The 18,928-nt window shown below is 43.2% G+C and overlaps 1 protein-coding gene across 1 annotated transcript in view; it reads right to left on the bottom strand.

The window, feature by feature from the left end:
* Window positions 1–18,928, bottom strand: part of TEDC1 (tubulin epsilon and delta complex 1) — a gene marked incomplete at its 5' end in the record, with an annotated part of 72,617 nt that overhangs the window by 20,725 nt on the left and 32,964 nt on the right. Inside the window, 2 exons of the mRNA XM_084266300.1 lie at window positions 51–263; window positions 2,775–2,861. Coding sequence (XP_084122426.1) covers window positions 51–263; window positions 2,775–2,861 — 300 coding nt within the window. The remainder of the gene's footprint in view (window positions 1–50; window positions 264–2,774; window positions 2,862–18,928) is intronic.

The raw sequence follows: 18,928 nt of genomic DNA, 5'->3' as shown, positions 1-18,928 counted from the left end.
ACGGGATCTCAGAAGTCGCTATCGATCAGGAATACCACCCAAAGCCTCACCTTCTCACACCACACAGCCTTTCGGTGAGTTACAAGTTCATGCAGCCGGTCACGGAGAGCCATTAGATCCCTGGATAGTCTGTTGATCTGCCCTGTCAGGCTGTCAGCCCAGGGGCAGCCCGAGGTCACTTTTGGCAGCCGACTTTTTTCCACGTGAGAGTCCTGGGGCTTGCACATATTTCCCTCTTCTGCCATATTATCTAGCACCGTTTCCTAAAGGAAAAATAATAAAAGTTACTTTTCAGCAGGAGCTAAAACAGGCTTCCCCCCACCCCCCAGTTCTTCCTGGTAATTCATAACCAGGAATTCACTGCTGCCATCTCAGATACAGTTGCTCCCAAATTTCAGAGTTAAGAGGTAAGCTCCTCAGTTCACTATAACGTATTTCTAAATTAACAGAACACTTACATTGCTGAACTGGTTTATTTTAGAAAGCACTGCATACCATGAGCTACTCTCCTCTGCACTAAAGCATGAAGTAACCCACAGGGACAGAGCTTGCCACTACTGCAGAAGCTCAGACTCCCAGGCTGGGTGCACTTCTATGGCTTTGTGTAATAAAGCAATGGCCAGGATGGAGATACATGCTTACCTGTCCAGGAGAGCCCCATCTGCTACACGGCACAGCTCAGTTGTAACACTCACAGTATCACTTGTGCTATCACCCTACTCCAGACTGGTCAGGAGCTCTGTAAGCTCTACTTGACCATGATCTGGTTCTCTAATTAATTCTGCAACTGTCTTCAGAGACAGCAACCGGTATTTGAAATACTTAAAGAAATACCAGATAACTTCAGAGTTCTTGGAATGCACGTACCTATACACCATGGTGCACGGATTAGAAACACAGTTTTCAAGCCAGGGCTGCAGAGCATAACTAAATGGGCCAGGCCTCCTCACTCAAGGAGTATTAAATATTCATTTCTATATTGTTATAAAGAAGACGGTAGATAGGAGAGGTTCTAATCTCTTTTAAGGATATAATTTGCATTTAAAATTATCTTTCAAAATTGGAGAAGTAATTTGAAAAAAGGAAGAGGAAATTCAGCAGTTAAGCAGCACGGTCTACACACAGGCAAGGAGAAACCAAACACATTAATTACTGGCTCAGGAGCAACACTGCAGGAAGAGATCTCAGAAGTCATCATTGTCATACTGTTAAAGTCAAGTGCTGTTTTAGAAAGTACAAACACAAGTCTCAGTGATGAAAGAGTGCTGACCTTAACACTCACATAACGATGAAGCACCTGAAGTTAAACACAGACAAATGGGAAGGAAAATCCCACACGAGAGCAGCAACAACCATCAGAAGTTTGAAGGAATGGCCTACAAGGGGACATTAAGAGAACTGATTTTGTTTAGCCTAGCAATGGGAACTGGGAAGGCAGTGACATGCTAACAGCCTTCACTTATATAAAGATTGCTATAAAGAGGACAGGAATTTTTCCTCCTTCTTTCTCTCTCTCTCTCCTCTGCAGGTAGGATAAAAACTCTAGTTCAATTCACAGCAAGAGGTTTTCAGGCTCATCCAAGAAAAAATACTACAAGACGGCTAAGAATGGAAGAAGACACCCTACAAAACCTTTCTCAGCAAGCATCAGCATTGCAAATTGGCACAAAGCAGTGCTGAGGCCAGCAGCTCATGCAGACCAAAGGCCCAGCTCATGACAATGCTGCCACGTTCTGGGCACCAATGGGCTAATGAACTGCATGGAAATAAACCAAAGCTTTTCTGGTTTTGTTTGGGGTATTTTCCTTTATCTATTTAGGACCTAACTGCAGGCAGCATACTAACACAGTACTTGCTGCGGTTCAACATGTCAGAGACAAAGGTTTTGGTGGATGTGCTGAACCACAGTTCCGTTTTGGAGCCAGGTCTCAGCCAGTGTTGATGCTTTCCAAACAACTGCATGGTATTAGGCATGTAAAGCAAAAGTCAGTATAGAGCTAGTGGCAATCCAAATGGCTCTGCATTGAAAGTATTCTTCAAGACAGGTGACACGATTTTACCATCCTTTGCATTGCTTTCAGTGTGGCATGAGGCATATGGGCAATTAACAGTCAGGTCACCGATTCCAGAGATTCTGTAAACTCATACAGCTAATGTGGTGCTCTAAAGAACTATTTTCAGCAACTGCAAACAGGCAAAAGTTGTAGAGAGAAGTGAGATGGATGGCACCGTTTACGCTCACTTGAGAAATCGTAAGATGCACAGAGAAAGGCTTATTGATTTTCTTATGATCATTCAACACAGTTCAAGGGGAAACCAGCAATTTCAACACATTATTTGGCCGGGAAAAATGAAGTTGTTTTCAATATCAGCTGCTTGCAAATTTAGTTGTTCTCAAGTCTGCAATAAAGCTTAGAGGCCCTCTTCTGAAAAGCCATTTAATTTTAACAAAATGTACGATTGCCATGTTTAAAAAACATTAAAGAGATGAAGATCAGACATATTCATTTGTGTTAACTGTATGAAATTCTGCCACTAGGCCCTGCCATTCCTCAGCTTAGCTGCATGAGTCTTACTCAAGAGAAACAGAGGGATGAAGGAGAACCAGGAAAACACTCCTTCCTTTAGCAAAGGCTTTTTTCCCTTCTTCGCAAATGCTGCTGAACAGTTGGTTTGCAGCATTTATTTCTGTGTGAAAGGAGGCTTTTGGAAGTGGTCAGCTATTTGTTAGAGTCAGGAAAGCTGCACCCTTTGAAATGGGTTTGAATTATTACCATCCAGTGCCAATAAACTGGTTCCAGTTGCTTCCACTCCAGAAAGGCTTCTAGTTGCATGGTTTCAGACTCCAGAAGCTGTAGCAGCTAGAGAAAAGGAGACAAAGAAAAGAAAATCAGGCAACACTGATCATTTGTGAACTAAATAAACTGTGTGTTCAGTCTAAATTACAAAAGGAGTGTCAGTGGTGCATGGGAAAGCAGTGGGTTACTTTACAAGAACACTGTAAAACCAGTTGCAGAAACATGATGTGAAACACTTTTCCCAGCATGACTAATTTCTCACCTCAAATGCACAAAACCCTTTAGCTTTTACATATAAACATGTGAGTTCACATGTTGTTTTGATGGATCAAAGAGCCATAATTCTGATATGTTAGGCCTAGATGCATGCTCACCTTCAAATCTTCTATGCTTCTTGACTACCAGAATTAGTCATGCTTCTCCAAGAGTGTTTTTCCATCTATCCATTCGCTCACATGTATCAAGGCCGTAAGGTCTGAACACCACCTTCTCTTTCAGGCCACGTACAGCCTTCTCTTAGGTAAAACTTACACGTGGTCTCTGACTGGGCCTCCTCATACTCAAAAGTAACAGCAAACTGCAAAATACAGGTACCACCACTAGTCCAGTGTACCTCCTTCCCGTGCTGCTCCCACACCTGTAGAGAACTCGTATCTCCAGTATCTCCGGTCCTCTCTGCCTCCTCCCAAAATCTTTCATCCCTTACTCAGCTCACTCAAACTGAGATGATCTCTGATGCTCCAAAATAACATGGAAGAATGTTGGGTTTAGTTACTTACTACATAACATGTAATTTCAGTAACTGCAAAGCGTGAGTTGACTTTGCAATTTTGTTCTGCCAATAGAACTTGAAGATAAACCAAAGAAAGGAATACACTTTGGAAGACTAACTGCTAGAAATGATGAGCAGTTTGCTCTAAAACACTGCTGGATTCAAAGTACAATTATTACACATTTGGTCACATAAGTGGTACTTGGCATTACTTAATGACTCTGCTAGTTTCAAGCTCGGCTGGTATATGAAAGGTGGAAAAATGGCTGCCTCCTTTTTCTATAGGTGTATCTACAGCCCACATTATGGGATCTGATGCTGACAATAAAACCCAGCCAAAAAGTTGATTAAATATTCAGGCAACAGCTAAGTTACTTGATCTTAAAGTATCTTTGTAATATGGTCATGAGCTGTATGTGATTGTAGTTCTGAACATGTCTTGTGACAGATAGAGAGGGGTGAAGGTTGTCATGGGGAGCTTTTCATTTTAAGACTTCAAAAAATATTCTAGTTTTAGTCTCACTGGAGGAGCTCCTGAATGTTAAAAAGCCATATGCCACTTGCTTTCACACCACAACCAAAAAGTTACGGTTCCGAAACTTCCAACCTGGAAAATGATCGGTTAGAGGTAACCGACCTTAACAACAACCAAGGCTTCCTGAGCTGTCTCCTAATTTCAAGCCTTTTGGGATCTTTTGCATTTTAGTTGCACCCCCCTCACCCTTTTTATTTTAAAATTGCTCCATTCAGTGTGCCAAACTTGAACAACTTATTGGAAAGCGCTCATCTCACTCACCTACTTACCACAGCCTCACCTTCCTCTAAGGCACTACCACCATCGGAAATATCAGGCTAGATTCTTTCAGCCATAAATCAGTAATGGGCCAAAAATATTCCTCCCTCATCCTAGGAGGACAGTTTTCAACCTAGCTGGAGCAGGCTGTGACAGCATTAGGCAGTCAGCAATAGCCAACATTTGAGCTCCTGCCCCAAGGGACTGAACTTCCTGGATGACAGTATCTTCCGGACTGAGGTTATTGCAGCATGGAAAATAAAGCAGAGCCCAATAAAAACTAATGTACTACAAATATCCTTGAGATACCTTAGCAAAAACCATAAAAACAAATAAATGTTCAAGGCAAGGACAGGACAACGGATTCTATGTCTGCATGCCACGAATTTGGTCACAAGGACAGTCTCTCCACGTGACCAAGGGGTGACAGGCTTTCACTCAGACAAACCTGCACTTAGGAAATGAATATCTATCTGCATCACCCAGCTCCTCTCCCCCAAACCTCATCCTTTATTCAACCTTCTCACAAGCATTTATAGTTCTGTAACTGAACTATGCACACTGTGAGTTTGAGGTCATTTCTTAGGTCACTCATCACAGTCATGCCACGGGTGGTATTTCAGCTGTATGTGCAATTGTGGAAACCAAAGCCCAAAGTGTACCTCTGCATTTTCCTCAAACACAGTACCTCTTCTTACTCATTTAGTACCAACAACAGTTCACACAGAGATGCCTTTATATGCAATGAACAGTTCCACTTCTGCTGCTACATAAACCCCTCAAAATTTAAGACAAATTCACGAGCTGCAACTACAGCTGCTCATTTTCATTGACCTAAGGACCCAGATGTTATCATGCCTACTAATGAAATTCAAAGACTGACATCTGCAGAAGAGCATTAATTTTGTCTCATGAACAAAGCAAGGCAGCAAGTTGAACATACACCCCACGTGGATATCTAAGTGATGCTTATGGATAACGTATGAAAATCGTCTTTCCCTCTACACAAAATTAAGACAATGAAATCCATTTCCTTCGTTCTTCTGGGGGAAGCTATTGCTCTAAAATACTCACACCGAGAGAAGAAGTAATGACAAATTCAAATTGCTATCTCTGTGGAGAAGTAATTCCATAATGAATGCTGAGAGCAAACACTTTGCAGTAACAACTTCACTAAACCATTGTAAAGAAACCATCACTGGTGTAAAACGACTTGCAAGCAACAGCTTTGCTACAGAGGCTAAACTGTGCTTAACTGAGCTGTCGCAGAGCAGGCTGCCAGGAACCCTCAGAGTGATGCAGGGGCATGTGAACTCTGTCAAGAAGCCACCTTGCTTCTTCTGATGTGCAGCTGTGATCCCCAAAGCAAAACATCCCGCCTTCAATGCAGCTCAGAGAACCATGTGTTTCATGGAACTCAGGAAACTCTGGGAACTTCAGCTGCAAAGGTCCTAGGTGACATCTTCTAGGTGGTTATAAATACTCAAGAGGCCAAAGTTGAGTCCTCTTCAGTATCCACATATCTAACACACACCAAAACTCATTAAACATATTTGTAATTACTTTTTTCTGTTGAGATATTAATCTTTTTCATATTATTTACTAGCGTATTGCCAAGTTCATTGATGCCTGCAGAGTGCAACAGAAATCAGTATTTAATAATTTGCAGCATAATGCATGCTTTTCAGAGCCTTAGTTCCAGAGAGCTTCCTCCAACAAATATTTAATCTCTTGATGCCCACAGATCATAATTCAACTCCCATATCAGTGACAAAAGTATCTTTAATCAAAAATTCCTCTGCCTAAATATTCAGAAAATTATCCTATTGTTAGACATAAAAAAAGGTCTTTCAGCAATAAATTATGTTTCTTGACTCAGAGACAAAATAGTGCTGATTCATCACCTATTCATGTATGACTGTAGATAGAAAACTTGAATTGGACTCCAGATCACTGCAAACCTCACTCCAAACGCCAAGATCTCAACAGGATGAGTCAAGGCTCAAGTAATGGCTGGCTGAGTATGAAGGCTTATATGGGGAAAGCTATACAGAGATTATTTCATACTTTTATTTGCTTAATAGGAAACGGCTTAATTCAACTTGAGTTTTGTAAGCTGACGTGGTGGTTTTGCCCCAACCCAGAGCCGGGCAGCATGCAGCCGCTCACTCGCTAAGGAAGCTGGTGATACACAGCGCACGCTCTCACTGAACCCCACAACTCAGGCTGTATGGCTCAGAGCTGTCCCAAAACCAGACTGCCCCCCAAAACTGTGCGTCCTGGAGCTGAGTATTCCTACCCCCACCAACCCCCCTTTAAGCTGAGCATGACATAACTGGTATGGGATACTCTCTTTGGCCAGTTAGGATCACCTGTCCTGGCCCAGCTTCCTGGGTGCCACCGACCTTCTCACTGGCAGGGAAATATGAAGTGAAAAGTCCTTGACTGCTGGGCAACAACTAAATCATCCCTGTGTTATCAGCACTGCTCTCATCCTAACTCCCAAACATGGCATTCCACCGGCTGCTAGAAAGAAAATTAACTCTATCCTAGCCAAAACCAGGACACCTGAGCATCTGAGAACTGCAGCAGAGAAGAAAAGCACAGATGTTCCTTTCAAGATATGCAAAGAAAGGGGTAAACACTCATGAAAAAGTTACACAATTTACATTACCAGAAGTAAAACAAAACTGAGATTAAGGCTTTAGAGACATAGCCAAGCACCAAAAAAGCAGAGAAAATCTTGGTATCATAAACATCTGATTCTGGGACAAAAAACCCAATATTGTAGGTGGACACACTCAGTGCTCTGAGATTCAGTTCCACACTGTGACTTCTCCAGAAACAAAGCTGATTTAAGACATTCCCCTACATCCCTTGAAGGCTGAAACGAAAATAAATAGGCTTGAAAAGTAGAAAGTCACGCTGGAGTAGTGTGAAGTACAAGCAGCTAAAGAGCAAAAACCAACAGACCAATAAGCAGCTTCTAACCATGAGGCAAATAAAGATCTGCTCAAGAAGTCATTTCTCTGCCAGTGAAATAGTGCTGAGGGGTGAGGCAGAGCAGGAGAAAGGCTGCGTGGAGGTGGGTGGATCAGAAAGGCTCCTGTATGTCAAAAGTGGATAAGAACTGTTTCCACCAACAGCTTTGGACCTTGACCAAAACACTAGCAAGGATGGGGAAAGGTTTCATTTTTCCCCTCTGGTGTAGACTGTAAGAGAAAACATGGATCCCCTGCATAGGAAAAAAATACATAAAATACAAAACACAGCAGCTTTGGATGGAGAAGTGCAATTCCAGACACTTGGATGTGTGCAAATCCTCCAACACCTAAACCAAAATATGTGACTTTTCCCCTCGCCATCACTGGTTTTATACCACCACAACTGGAACTTCAATTGAGCTGTCTCAGCTTTACATTGCTGAGAGCAGGGAATCAAACAGCTAGTTAAAAACTTAAGTGACAAAGATCATGATTATAAAACATAATTGCTATTTGTGGAGGGATTTAGAAAACAGCTGTTTAAAATGAAACTGAAAGAAAATAGAATTTAAAGCAAACAAAAAGAGGCATTTGGCACACAGAAAATGCACTGCAGCTCTCCCATTGCTAGGCAATGAACTGGGATGCACTAACCACCACATTCATTTGCAGAGGAACAGGTCAGTGAATGGGCCACTTTGCATTCTTCCCTGTGGAAATGGCACCTATTGAAAGAGGGAAAAAAGATCAGAGAAAAGACAACTGAAGCGTAAATTTAACAGCCAAGATGAATGAGAATGGAAAAGATAGGCATTTTCTTCCCTAAAGGTACCCCTGATTTTGGGTGCCTAACTTGGCATACCTCAAGAGCCAAATTTTCAGGCAGCACTGAGTACCTTTAGCTGTATATATATATGCTCAGTTAAAGCTCATCCAGTACGTACCAAAAATCACAATTTACTTCAGAGAAATCTCAGCCAGGGGATTTCAGAGAAAAGCACCAAATTGTATCATAGTACTGCCTGACAGCTGTTCATACTGTACTGCCAACCAGAACACCCCTGTAGCTGATGTCAAAAAAAGACCATTATTCATCTAGTTTTATTCAGGCCATTTCTGTAGGCAGAACAAAGGATTATCCATACTGAGTTTTTTCTTCTTTCCCTCATATACTTGCCCACTTTTCTATATTTTTAACAGACCACAGAAACACACCGAGAAATGAACAGGAACAAGTAATTTCTAATGTGCTTTTAAAGCTCATCTGAATTCAGAATTGGTGCTACACTTCTGAACACTACCAACATCCTGGTTTCTATGTTTCCACACTGGAGGTGACTACACCATGAAGAAGTGCTAGTCATAGGAGGAGCATTCCCTTTCCTCTGTGTGTTTGTTATGACTACTAACTTCAACGGGGGAACTAACCTTTTAGGTTTTACCCTTCTCCCCCTTAATTATCCCATCCATTCTTGCCACCAGCTTATTATATCTACCTACTGTGTCCTTCCTTGATAGCCTTATCCAGCATTTGGCAGTGAAGAGACAAAATCACTGTCCTTACACAAAGCCAAAGAAATGTGCTCTCTTTTTTTTTTTAATCAGCCTGTACTGCAACACCTACCAAGCCAAGGGGCTGGATTTTTTCTTCCCTTTAGCTTCAGTACTTTCTCTTCAAAACGAAGGGCTATGTAGCACAACCTGTGTGCAAGTGATGTCTGACCGTTCTGCGAGGGCTTTTCTGTATAAGTTCATCAACTGAGCTCACCACAGGCTGCCAGTCCCAAAGGCCATGTAGGGCTCCCAAGCCTCCTTCTCCCTTCCCATCTTCTCCCTGCAAGAACAGGGCTGAAGTGCCTCATACAGACCTTCCCACAGACTCCTGCCAGCTCCCTACCACCTTCTCTGCCTGCTGGCCTGTAAGGAGGTCCTTAATCTAGCAGTGACATGCAGGGCTTCCTGATTTAGCTTCAAGGGACAGCTTGTCAGTGATGGGGCTGCATGGCTTCAACCTGTGACCCCAGCACACTATTGGATATACACCATGACAGGCCCGGCTTGTACAGCAACCACAGCAATGGAAACACAACCTCAAAGCACTAATAGAAATTACAGATGTTAAAGAAAATCTAGCCCTTGCCCAAAGACAGAAAAAGAAGCACAAAGAAGAATGGCTTCTGCCACTGGGGACTCAGCAGCACATGGAGCTATCACAATGTTCATCTGAGTTAAACAATGAATTTAAGAAGTTATTCAATATGCAGATTAGTCTAAGCTGGCTAGCTTGATATGAATACCACTTCTCCCAGCCTAGCTCTTCCTTGACAAGCCATCACAGCCTATCATGCATGCAGGTATTTTCATACAGTTTAAAATACACACTACTGACTAGAGAAACTACTAATTTAAAGTCTGCTACAGTCTCCCTTATGTCAATTCATTTCTCTTGCTAGTCTCTTAACCCAGTCCTTTAAATTAAGCGTCAAACATACTTTAAAAGGACCACAAATCCAAAACCACTTGCAAAGCACGAGTAATAGCTGATTTTATAAGCCTATTTATTTCCTTTCCTTCCTGGTTATTTAAAGAAAGGCACAAAAATACCTGCCAGTAGAGCTAAACATTCTAGGCCAATTGCCAAAAAAGTTTAATTTTACAAGGCTATTAGGAAAAAAAAAATCTACCAGTCTCCTCCCAATCTGAGCTGCATTCTCACCTTTAAAGAATACATTTCTGTTCAGTTCAGCATTCCAGGGGGAGCTCAGCTGTGACCAAAGCCACTGCAATATATGAATTTAACCGCATTTTGCTTCCTTAACTAGCATGAGGCTGGAGAACACAGTGGTCCTGTTTTGCTTGACACTGCGGATGGGTTAAGTGTCTTTTTGATGCAGCGGTGAATGTAGGAGAGCAGAGGTCCCAGTGAGGGATCACAAGATCATCATAGCTCTAGGGGACTTCAGTTTCAGCCTTCATCAACAGCCCTATTTCAGCACAAGAGAAGAGTAACGAGCCTTAAGTCCCTTTTTGGAGCTGATAACTGGTTTCTCTTTTCAATGAAAACAACAGTAATGACTCCACAAGCAAAGACACTCTGCACTCTCTAGTGGCTATTGTTAGCTTCAAGGCACAATTCAAGAGATGGGTTATATATTTTAAAGCTCCTCATCCTGAGATTGTTTCCCCAGACATATTTTGTTCCTTGAGGGTCCAATACCCCAGCTAAGACCCACCAGGCTGGGCCGATGAGACCCTTTCAGACTCCATCACCAAAAAACAGTATCAAGTAAGCAACAATCATGCCAAAGCCTCCTACCAAGGAAGGTTGAGGAGCAGTCATATCAGGGTACTTTGATATGAATGTGGAGTACAGGCACACCACTCATGCCCCTGCACATCAGCCTCAGCTGATACAGGCATTTAATCATTCAGCTTCCAGACACCAGATCCGCAGCTGGTACAACCTTTTCTACAGCAATGTAGGGGACTGCAGAGCCTGCCTGGCCTCCCTGTGCTGGCCCAAAGCATCACCTGGGCTGGGGCAGCTTTCTCCCATCACTGGGTTTGTCAGCACTTTCACCAAAAAAAAAAAAACCAAAACAAATTACCCAATGCCAACTGATGACAAAGCACCTCAGCCTTGTCTCTCTGACTTATTAATTCCAGCTGCATTGTCTCAGGTGGAATTATATTATACTATGTTGCTGTCATTGTCACTGTCACAGCATTCAAATTATGTTAAGTATGGCATAAAACAAGCAAAAGCACAAAAGCAGCAGTGAAACTCAGCATCATCCTATCGCTTTTCCTGTCACTGGCAATCACAACCAAGTGTTTGTATCAGTCAAGCCACACAGTGTGGCTCCTGCTTCAGTGCAGGAGCCACCTACTGCTGCAGAGACACCGTCCTTCCCCGTGGTGCAGGAGACTAAGATATTGCTGCTACACAGTCCCACAATTTATGGAGCCCGTGATGAACCACTGCATCGTTTTTCAAGGACCAAGAACTCTACATGCTTGGTCAATAAAATGTACTAAGTAATAACTCATCCCCAAAAAAATGGTGATGGCAAGTCCAGAACTGCAGCTCTATTAACTCCTCTTTCTTTTTGGTATGGAGAAGTTTAGCTGAAGGCAATATTAGTGACAAATTGCAGCCTGGGGAAATTTTCAGATCAAGGTAATAATGCCACGAGGTAGAATGATTTGCTTTAGTGTTGCTATATAATGCTGCCAGTTCTTCCAGTGGGACACTAATTGCAGCCAGAGGCCACCTTGCTTAAAAAATATCTAAAGAAATATTTTAGCACTAAAACTGTCTGGAGTAATAAAAAAATAAAGCATCCTTCCCAAGAAGGGGCACTGGGAAAGTGAAATCAGGTACAGAGTTCAACAACTAAATGATTCACAGCTGGGTGGCAAGCTAGTGCTTGACAGCTGAAGAAGCTGGTTTCATTCCAACATCATCAGCTGCAGAATAGAACCACATAGGTGGGACAGGACCTCTGGAGGTCTTTAATCCAAGCCCCTGCTGAAAGCAAGGTGCTTAGAGCTCTGTCCAGCAAGTCCTGGGCATCAACAGCAGAGATGTCACCCCTTCTCCAGGGTCTGACCACCCTCATGGTCTCTCCTCACACCTGGCCAGAATTTCTCATGTTCCAATCGTATCTGTTGCCCCTTTCTCCTGTCCCAGTGTGGCTTTGAGAAGGAACCTGACCCATGCTCCAGCCCCAGCCTCCTCAGTGGCCTTACAGAACCTGCTCCTGTATGCCACTGTCCTCATGCTGGGGAACCCAAACCAGACAGGTAGCACTCAGTCTCACAAGCACTGGGCAGAGGAAAACATTCCCTTCCTTCACCCTGCCAGCTGCATTCCTGCTAATGCAGCCCAGGATGCTGCCAGCCTTTGCTGCCTGGGCACACTGCTGGCTCCTGGACAACTTCTGTCTCCCCCTGGACACCTACACTAGTTGGTTTGTTGGGGGGTTTTTTGCGATACACTGCCATGCCCAGTTTGATACTCTCCACACTGGTGATGTGCTGATTCAAGCCATCAATCAGTTAAACGTTTCTGACCCAAAAGCTGATCCCAGAAGGACACCACTAACAACCAGGCACCAGTATGAGCTGTGACCCAACCAATCTCCCACTCACATTATCACACACTCATCCAACCTGGCTACAAGGATTCTCCTTTAGCCATGCATAAACACAGGCACATTCTCTGTCCCTATCTGCCTTTATCTAAGCTCTTTAATTACAGGTGTCTGCTGCCTCCTGGGATGGGATACTCCACACACTGCTTTGAAAGGGGACCACCAGCAGGATCTGAGGGGGCTGCAGAGGTGGAAATGCCTGTCCCAGCGCAGGCAGAACTGATCCAGCCAGTAACAGCAGGCATCAGATGAGCAGAAAACTATCTGATGCTGTAGACAGTTGCAGGGAAGGTGAAACAGAAGAGATTGTTTTGATCATATTCATTCTTTGAGATTTAAAGGAGTTTAGCTCCTGCAGTGGCTTCTTTCTTTCTGCACGAGGAGTGTCACTCCTACCTTTCTAGCCTCTCCAGCCTCCCCAATTTAACTCTCCCACAGGTACCCATTCATCCCCTCTCTTGCCATCAACCTCAAACTTCCACGCTGATCTCCAGCTGGGTCTCGGCTCTGGATAGTCCTTGTCCATCTTCCAGACTAGATTTGGAAGCCAACCCCCACTGCTTCCAGAGGAGGGGTAGAACCTCTGGCAGCAACACCATGTGTATAAACAGGGAAGCCAGGAGAGGAATTCTTCACCCAAGACAGTTGGTCTGCTGGTCTCCCAACAGGAGACCACCCAAAGCCTCTAAAGGCAACTCATTTATATTTAGCTTTTTTGAGTTGTTTTTTAAAGTCATCCCTTCTAAAATTGCCTTGAATCTGCCTTAGAAATACCAATGAACATGACGTGGCACAGTTTGATTGCTCTTGCTACTGCAGTGCCCAGCTGGGCAGAGCCTTTTACTTTCCTGAGAAGGACCAGGAACTCAGCCACAAATAGACATTGTCTAAAAATGGCTTTGAAGTCATTTGACCTCTGTAATTCTTCCTGATGACAAGCGTTGCATTTCCTCTGCCTTATTTTGGCAAATGAGTACCTGAGCCATTGTTTCCAACAGGTTTTAATAACTACTAGAACAAACCATGTTTTATGTGAGAAATGTCAGCAAATTAACTGAAAACTAATTGCCTACGGTATTTCAGAAGGAAAATGATACAGCAGCCTACCCCCTTCTTCTAGAGAGTGAAACACTTAAAAGTAGTAAAAAAAAAAAAGGTATGAGTAAAATTCCTTGTTCCTGCCACGCAGCAGGGAGTGGGCAACACATGCTGTCATCAACAGGGCTTTGGGTTCTTTTCTGCTTCCTTAGTGCTTATTCTTTCTTTGCAATGAAATGCAAGAAGGAAAGATGATACCCAAATCAAAAAGGGGTTTTTTTAATTACAATTTTTAATTGTTTTCTCAGTAGCCACTCTCCTACTCCACGGGAAACATGTTACAACTACCAAATCACCCCATTTGTAAGACAGTATCCACTGCTGCTCATAAGGAGAGATTCCCATGTACACAGCTGGAAGAAACAAAATACAACAGCTTTGTCCAATTTCAGTAACCTTCAGTGTACCAAGCTTCAAACCAACTTAGCCTTGTCCCAGAAAAGCAACAATAAGGAGTTAGTATTCCAGATGTTAAAGGTGATCTTGGCAGTATGGCTAGGAAGACCAAAATGCTTTACTGCATTGAGCTGAACGTCCACGTGCCCAAGGAACATGGGTTTCCCATCTGCCCTGCAGGCTCTGAAACTCTGCCCATCGTGGGGGAGGAGATTGAAAGAGTCACGGAATCATAGGGGTTGGAAGGGACCTCCAGACATCATGGGGTCCAACCCCCCTGCCAAAGCAGGGTCCCTAGGACAGGTCACACAGGAAGGCGTCCAGACAAGTCCTGAATATCTCCAGTGAAGGAGACTCCACAACCCCCCTGGGCAGCCTGTCCCAGGGCTCTGTCACCCTCACTGTGAAGAAGTTCTGCATGTTGGTGCAGAACTTCCTGTGCTCCAACTTGAGGCCACTGCCCCTTGTCCTGTCCCCACAGACCACTGAAAAGGGGCTGGCCATTTACCTCTGTCTCCCACACGTCAGATATTTATAAACATTTATAAACACTAACTAGATCCCACAGTTGTAAATCCCATAATTATAAACATTAATCAGATCCCACAAATGAATCATGTGTAATGGATGTCACTGTGTAAGCACCCTGCTCCTGACATTACACCACTGAAGGGCCAAACTAGAGATATTTAGAAAGAGAAATAAATCTTTCAACCAACATATCCCACAGGGGTTTAAAGCCAGTTCTTGCTCCATTGTTCAGCTCACCAGCATCAGGAGAAAGCAGTAGTCTAGGTCAGGGGAGGACTCAGACAGGGTCAGAAAGCCAGCTCAGACCAGCTGACTATCACTGATGCCCTCCTGACCCTGCTCCTCATACAGCAGCAGCACAGAGCCTGTATTTCGTTTGACTCCGCAGGTGACCTTCATGTTAAATCCATCCTTACAGCCTCCAGTCCTCATTTGAACAACCACTATAAAAAAAACCCCAAGTACTCTGGATCATTCAGCTCCCTCAAGCTTTCTTGCACGAGCCTCCAGGCCTCCTGCATTTAGGTTCTGAAGCCCCATATATAATTCATTATGTTATCAGATCCGTTCTCCTCTGCAAAATTACTATGTCAGCTCCCGTGTTAGTTCTCACCAATCTGAGTACCGTGCATGTAAAATGTCTAAAGTCACTGTGGCTCAAACACCACCACAAAAACATTAAGTAATTTAAAAGGGTGGGAGGAAGCACTGGCTTTGACTGGCAGTGTTGTTCAGAGCACCTGGCAGTCAGTATGTTTTAAACTTTTAAAGTACAATCCAGCAAGACAAGGCTGGAAACCGAAGCATTCAAAGTTAAAAAGGACCAGAATTCAAGCTGCCTAAACAACACTAATTTGACCATCCCGTGTGTATAAGGTCTAGAATTACACAATCAAGATATTTCTCTCCATAATCTGTCTCACCAAGGGCACAGGATGGCTGGTGCTCACTCCACAAGCTATTCCTCCTCCTTTTAAATTGCATATTATTCTGTTTATTCTTCAGGGGAAAGCCATGGACTTATTTGCCATACATCATTCAAATTCCATTCTGAAGGCAGAATTTTTATCTTCCACATAAACAAGTTATCTTTCCTAATGACCCATGTGAGATGAGATGATAGTATTATTGTCGTTTTACAAATGGGAAATGAAAGCAGAGAGATGAAAGTAAAATGCTTCCATTTCTTTTGGATGCCTTAACTGAGACTTCCGAGACCTGATTTTCAGAGAATTTAAAAATTACTATAAAGCACTTCGTGGATACATCCACCCAGAGCAACTCAACAACCTGCAGAGATGCTTTAGGTAGTTATTCATTGAGTTAGCTCCTGAGCCCACGTGGCCATGGCACGCTGCCTCAGCACATCAGCTCTAGTGGGAGAAACCAGGCTGCATGAACACCCACCACTCCATGGACTCTAGGATCCAGCCTAACACTTCAGCAGAGCAGCGTGCTGCACAGACCTACTACACCATCTGGGGTTAAATCTGATCTGTGATTTCTACATCACAGAATCACAAGGTTGGAAAAGACCTTTAAGATCATCAAGTCCAATCGTTCCTGTCCTATGCTAAACTATATCCCTAAGTACCTGATCTGCCCTTTTTTAAGGTGTTTTTTTTTTTTTTAAGATGCTGCTGCCTGCTGAATCTCTTCAAGGGTTCCAAGCAGAGGTCCCATCAAATTCAGTAGCAGCTAGGAAACCTCAGTGTTTCCATAAATCAAATCCCTGAGCATCAAATTGGGAGCACAAAAAGTGGGAAACACCCCATCAGCAGCCCATCACAGAAAGTATAGTTTAAGTAATCTGCCACAGGGACTTAGAACCCAGAGGCAGAAAAGCACTGCAGCTCTCTAGGACAAAACTCCACTGGCTTGGCTATTACAGCTTCATTCCTCGTCAAACTACTCTCCCACTTACTTCACCATCATCAACCATTTCTTCATCACAGCTCTGACTCTGAAACAAGGTGCTCCAAATGATACCACAGTCCTAGGGTAAGATATCCTCATAAACATACTAGAAGTAATGCTATTGTTACAGTGCATCATCTTACTCCAATTCAGACTATTCATTTGTTTCATCAAAAAAAGATACTTTTGAAAGTTCCTCCTGCAGCAGCAGACACCCATTGCTTATCTGCAGGATCAGACTCCTGGGTCAGACTAACAGCAGTAGTAGGTTGTCAACAGGGCTCTGGTTGTCCACTGGAGCATTGCTGGAGGGAGATGACATTTTCCTGCAGGTAGGTAATTACTTTGGATCCCACAAGGTGCAAGACAGTGATCAGATCTCTAGACAAGAATCATCTTCCCATTCACAGCTCCCTGTCCTCTCTCTCTTCTCCAGTCTTGACCTTTCTGCCCATATAGAGCCCCTCCTGCCACAGCCCCTCTCCAGAGCCTCAATCCCTTTTCACCCAGCTGGAATTCTTTCACAGCTTGTCCAGTCGTCTCTTCCAGCTCCTGACCTCCCTGAACAAGGGACAGATCAAAAAGCCTCTTCACTGTCCATCCTACCCCTTTCCTCTGTCCAGAGCCTATGTCTGGTCCCAGCCTGCAGTTCCTAACACAGTCAGATCCCTGTGTTAGAATGGCTTAGCAAAAGCAAGCTAAAGACAGGAAGAGAGGAAAACCTGAATACTCTAAAAGGGCAAAGCATTTGCTATTTTTATTCAAAGTGCTGTGGTGAGCATAATTATGCAAATTAAAAACTTGTCATAATTGACCTTTTCAAAGCATGTGTGTCCATGGGTCCAACATACAACTCATTGGTGAACCCTGGAATTTATTAAAGGTCAGCAATTCTAGAACTTCTTCTCATTTCATCATTAAGGAACTTAAGATGCACCCAGCAACAATATTCAGTAAAAAACAAACTTGCTTAAAAAGCTAAAAGTTTTGATGGATTAGATTAGAAAAGCCTTAAGAGTACTGTATCTTCAGAGTTCTGTAGGAGGAGAACTAAAAACAGTTGTTCTTGCTACAGAATCTATCAGCTTACTTGTTCTGAAAGTTGAATGATGCCTGAACCCAAAGATTCTGGCCACCTGAAGGCCTGTAAGCAAATTTAGTAAATTATTGGACTGATTCAAACTAAGTTTATCCTGGCAACGTGTAAGGTAAGTCTAAAAATTCATTGTGACTAGATCCTTCGGGGCTTGGCTGTCTCTTCTGCCCTATTGCTCCAAGAACTGTGTCACAGACATTTGTATTCCTTCAGGAAGATTGTTCTCCACCTTTCTGATCTCATTCACAGCAGCACAGTCTCTCCCTACCTTGAAAATTGGTTCATGCTGCAGAATCTTTCTATGAAGAGCTCACACAGAGCCTGGCATAACACTGGGTAAAATGAGTCTCCATGAAGATTTCTGGAGGATGGATTTCAGACAGGACATGCACAGAAACCCACTCCCCACCCCCACAACAAACCCTGCAACATTCTCACAAATACTCACAGGCCCCAATGCAATTGCAATTGAACTTTATGCTGTCTTATTTTTTATGCAGGGTCCACTTGAGAAATTGCAAGGGGTTTTTTTTCCCTTCAAGAAACTGAAACATGCTGACAAATCAGTGAAGCTGTCCTTAATTAGAACGGTAGTTACAGCATGAAAAACTGATCCTGTTCCATGATAAAAATGACAGAACCATGGCTTTTACCAAGGGAATGAAGCAGTGAACATATAAAAAGCTGAGGGCCAGATCAAACAGAATTAATTACCAGAGCATGACAGAAGATAATGAATCTATGACAATTTATACCAACAAAGACAGCTTGTCCTTGAAGCTCAAGGTCACCTTTTTTTAGAAAAGACCAAATCTCTTTTTCTGGAATTTGCATGCAGCACAAGCCTTTGCTTCCTGAATTAATCATCTCCACAGCAGCATCACAGACTATAGCATGGATGGGGGTGGGGGGGTGGGGGGGTTCCCCCCATTGTTGTCTACACTGAGAAATGTGTTGGTTCAACTGCTTCTTGTATAACAGATGGAAGGACATCATAAAATATCAGATGGTCCCCTAGCATGCTCTTTGAAATTCAAGTAAGGTTATGTATCCTTCACCCCTACAATACAAGACCATAACAGGGTTGATGACAGAAATACTGCATAGTAGCACAGGTCTATGTCAAATCAGTAACTGACACAGCATCAAGCTTAGCAGCAGGGTTTTAACTGTTTATTTTCATTTAGCTCCTGCCTGCAGCATCTGTCACCACCAGGAACATTCCATGAAGTCCCAAACAACCAGCACAAGGACACCAAATATAGCCTAGCACACAGCAGCTGGAATGATCCTGCCATAGTTAATCCATTTTCATCCAAGACAGTCAGCAACTTAGGATGCATTTCTGAGATAGTACAATACCACAGCAATTATTCTGTAACCAGCT

The sequence above is a fragment of the Gallinula chloropus genome, assembly GCF_964237585.1.
Source record: "Gallinula chloropus genome assembly, chromosome: 6".
NCBI classification, from domain to species: Eukaryota; Metazoa; Chordata; class Aves; order Gruiformes; family Rallidae; genus Gallinula; species Gallinula chloropus.
This window is presented reverse-complemented; position numbering and strand designations above follow the sequence as displayed.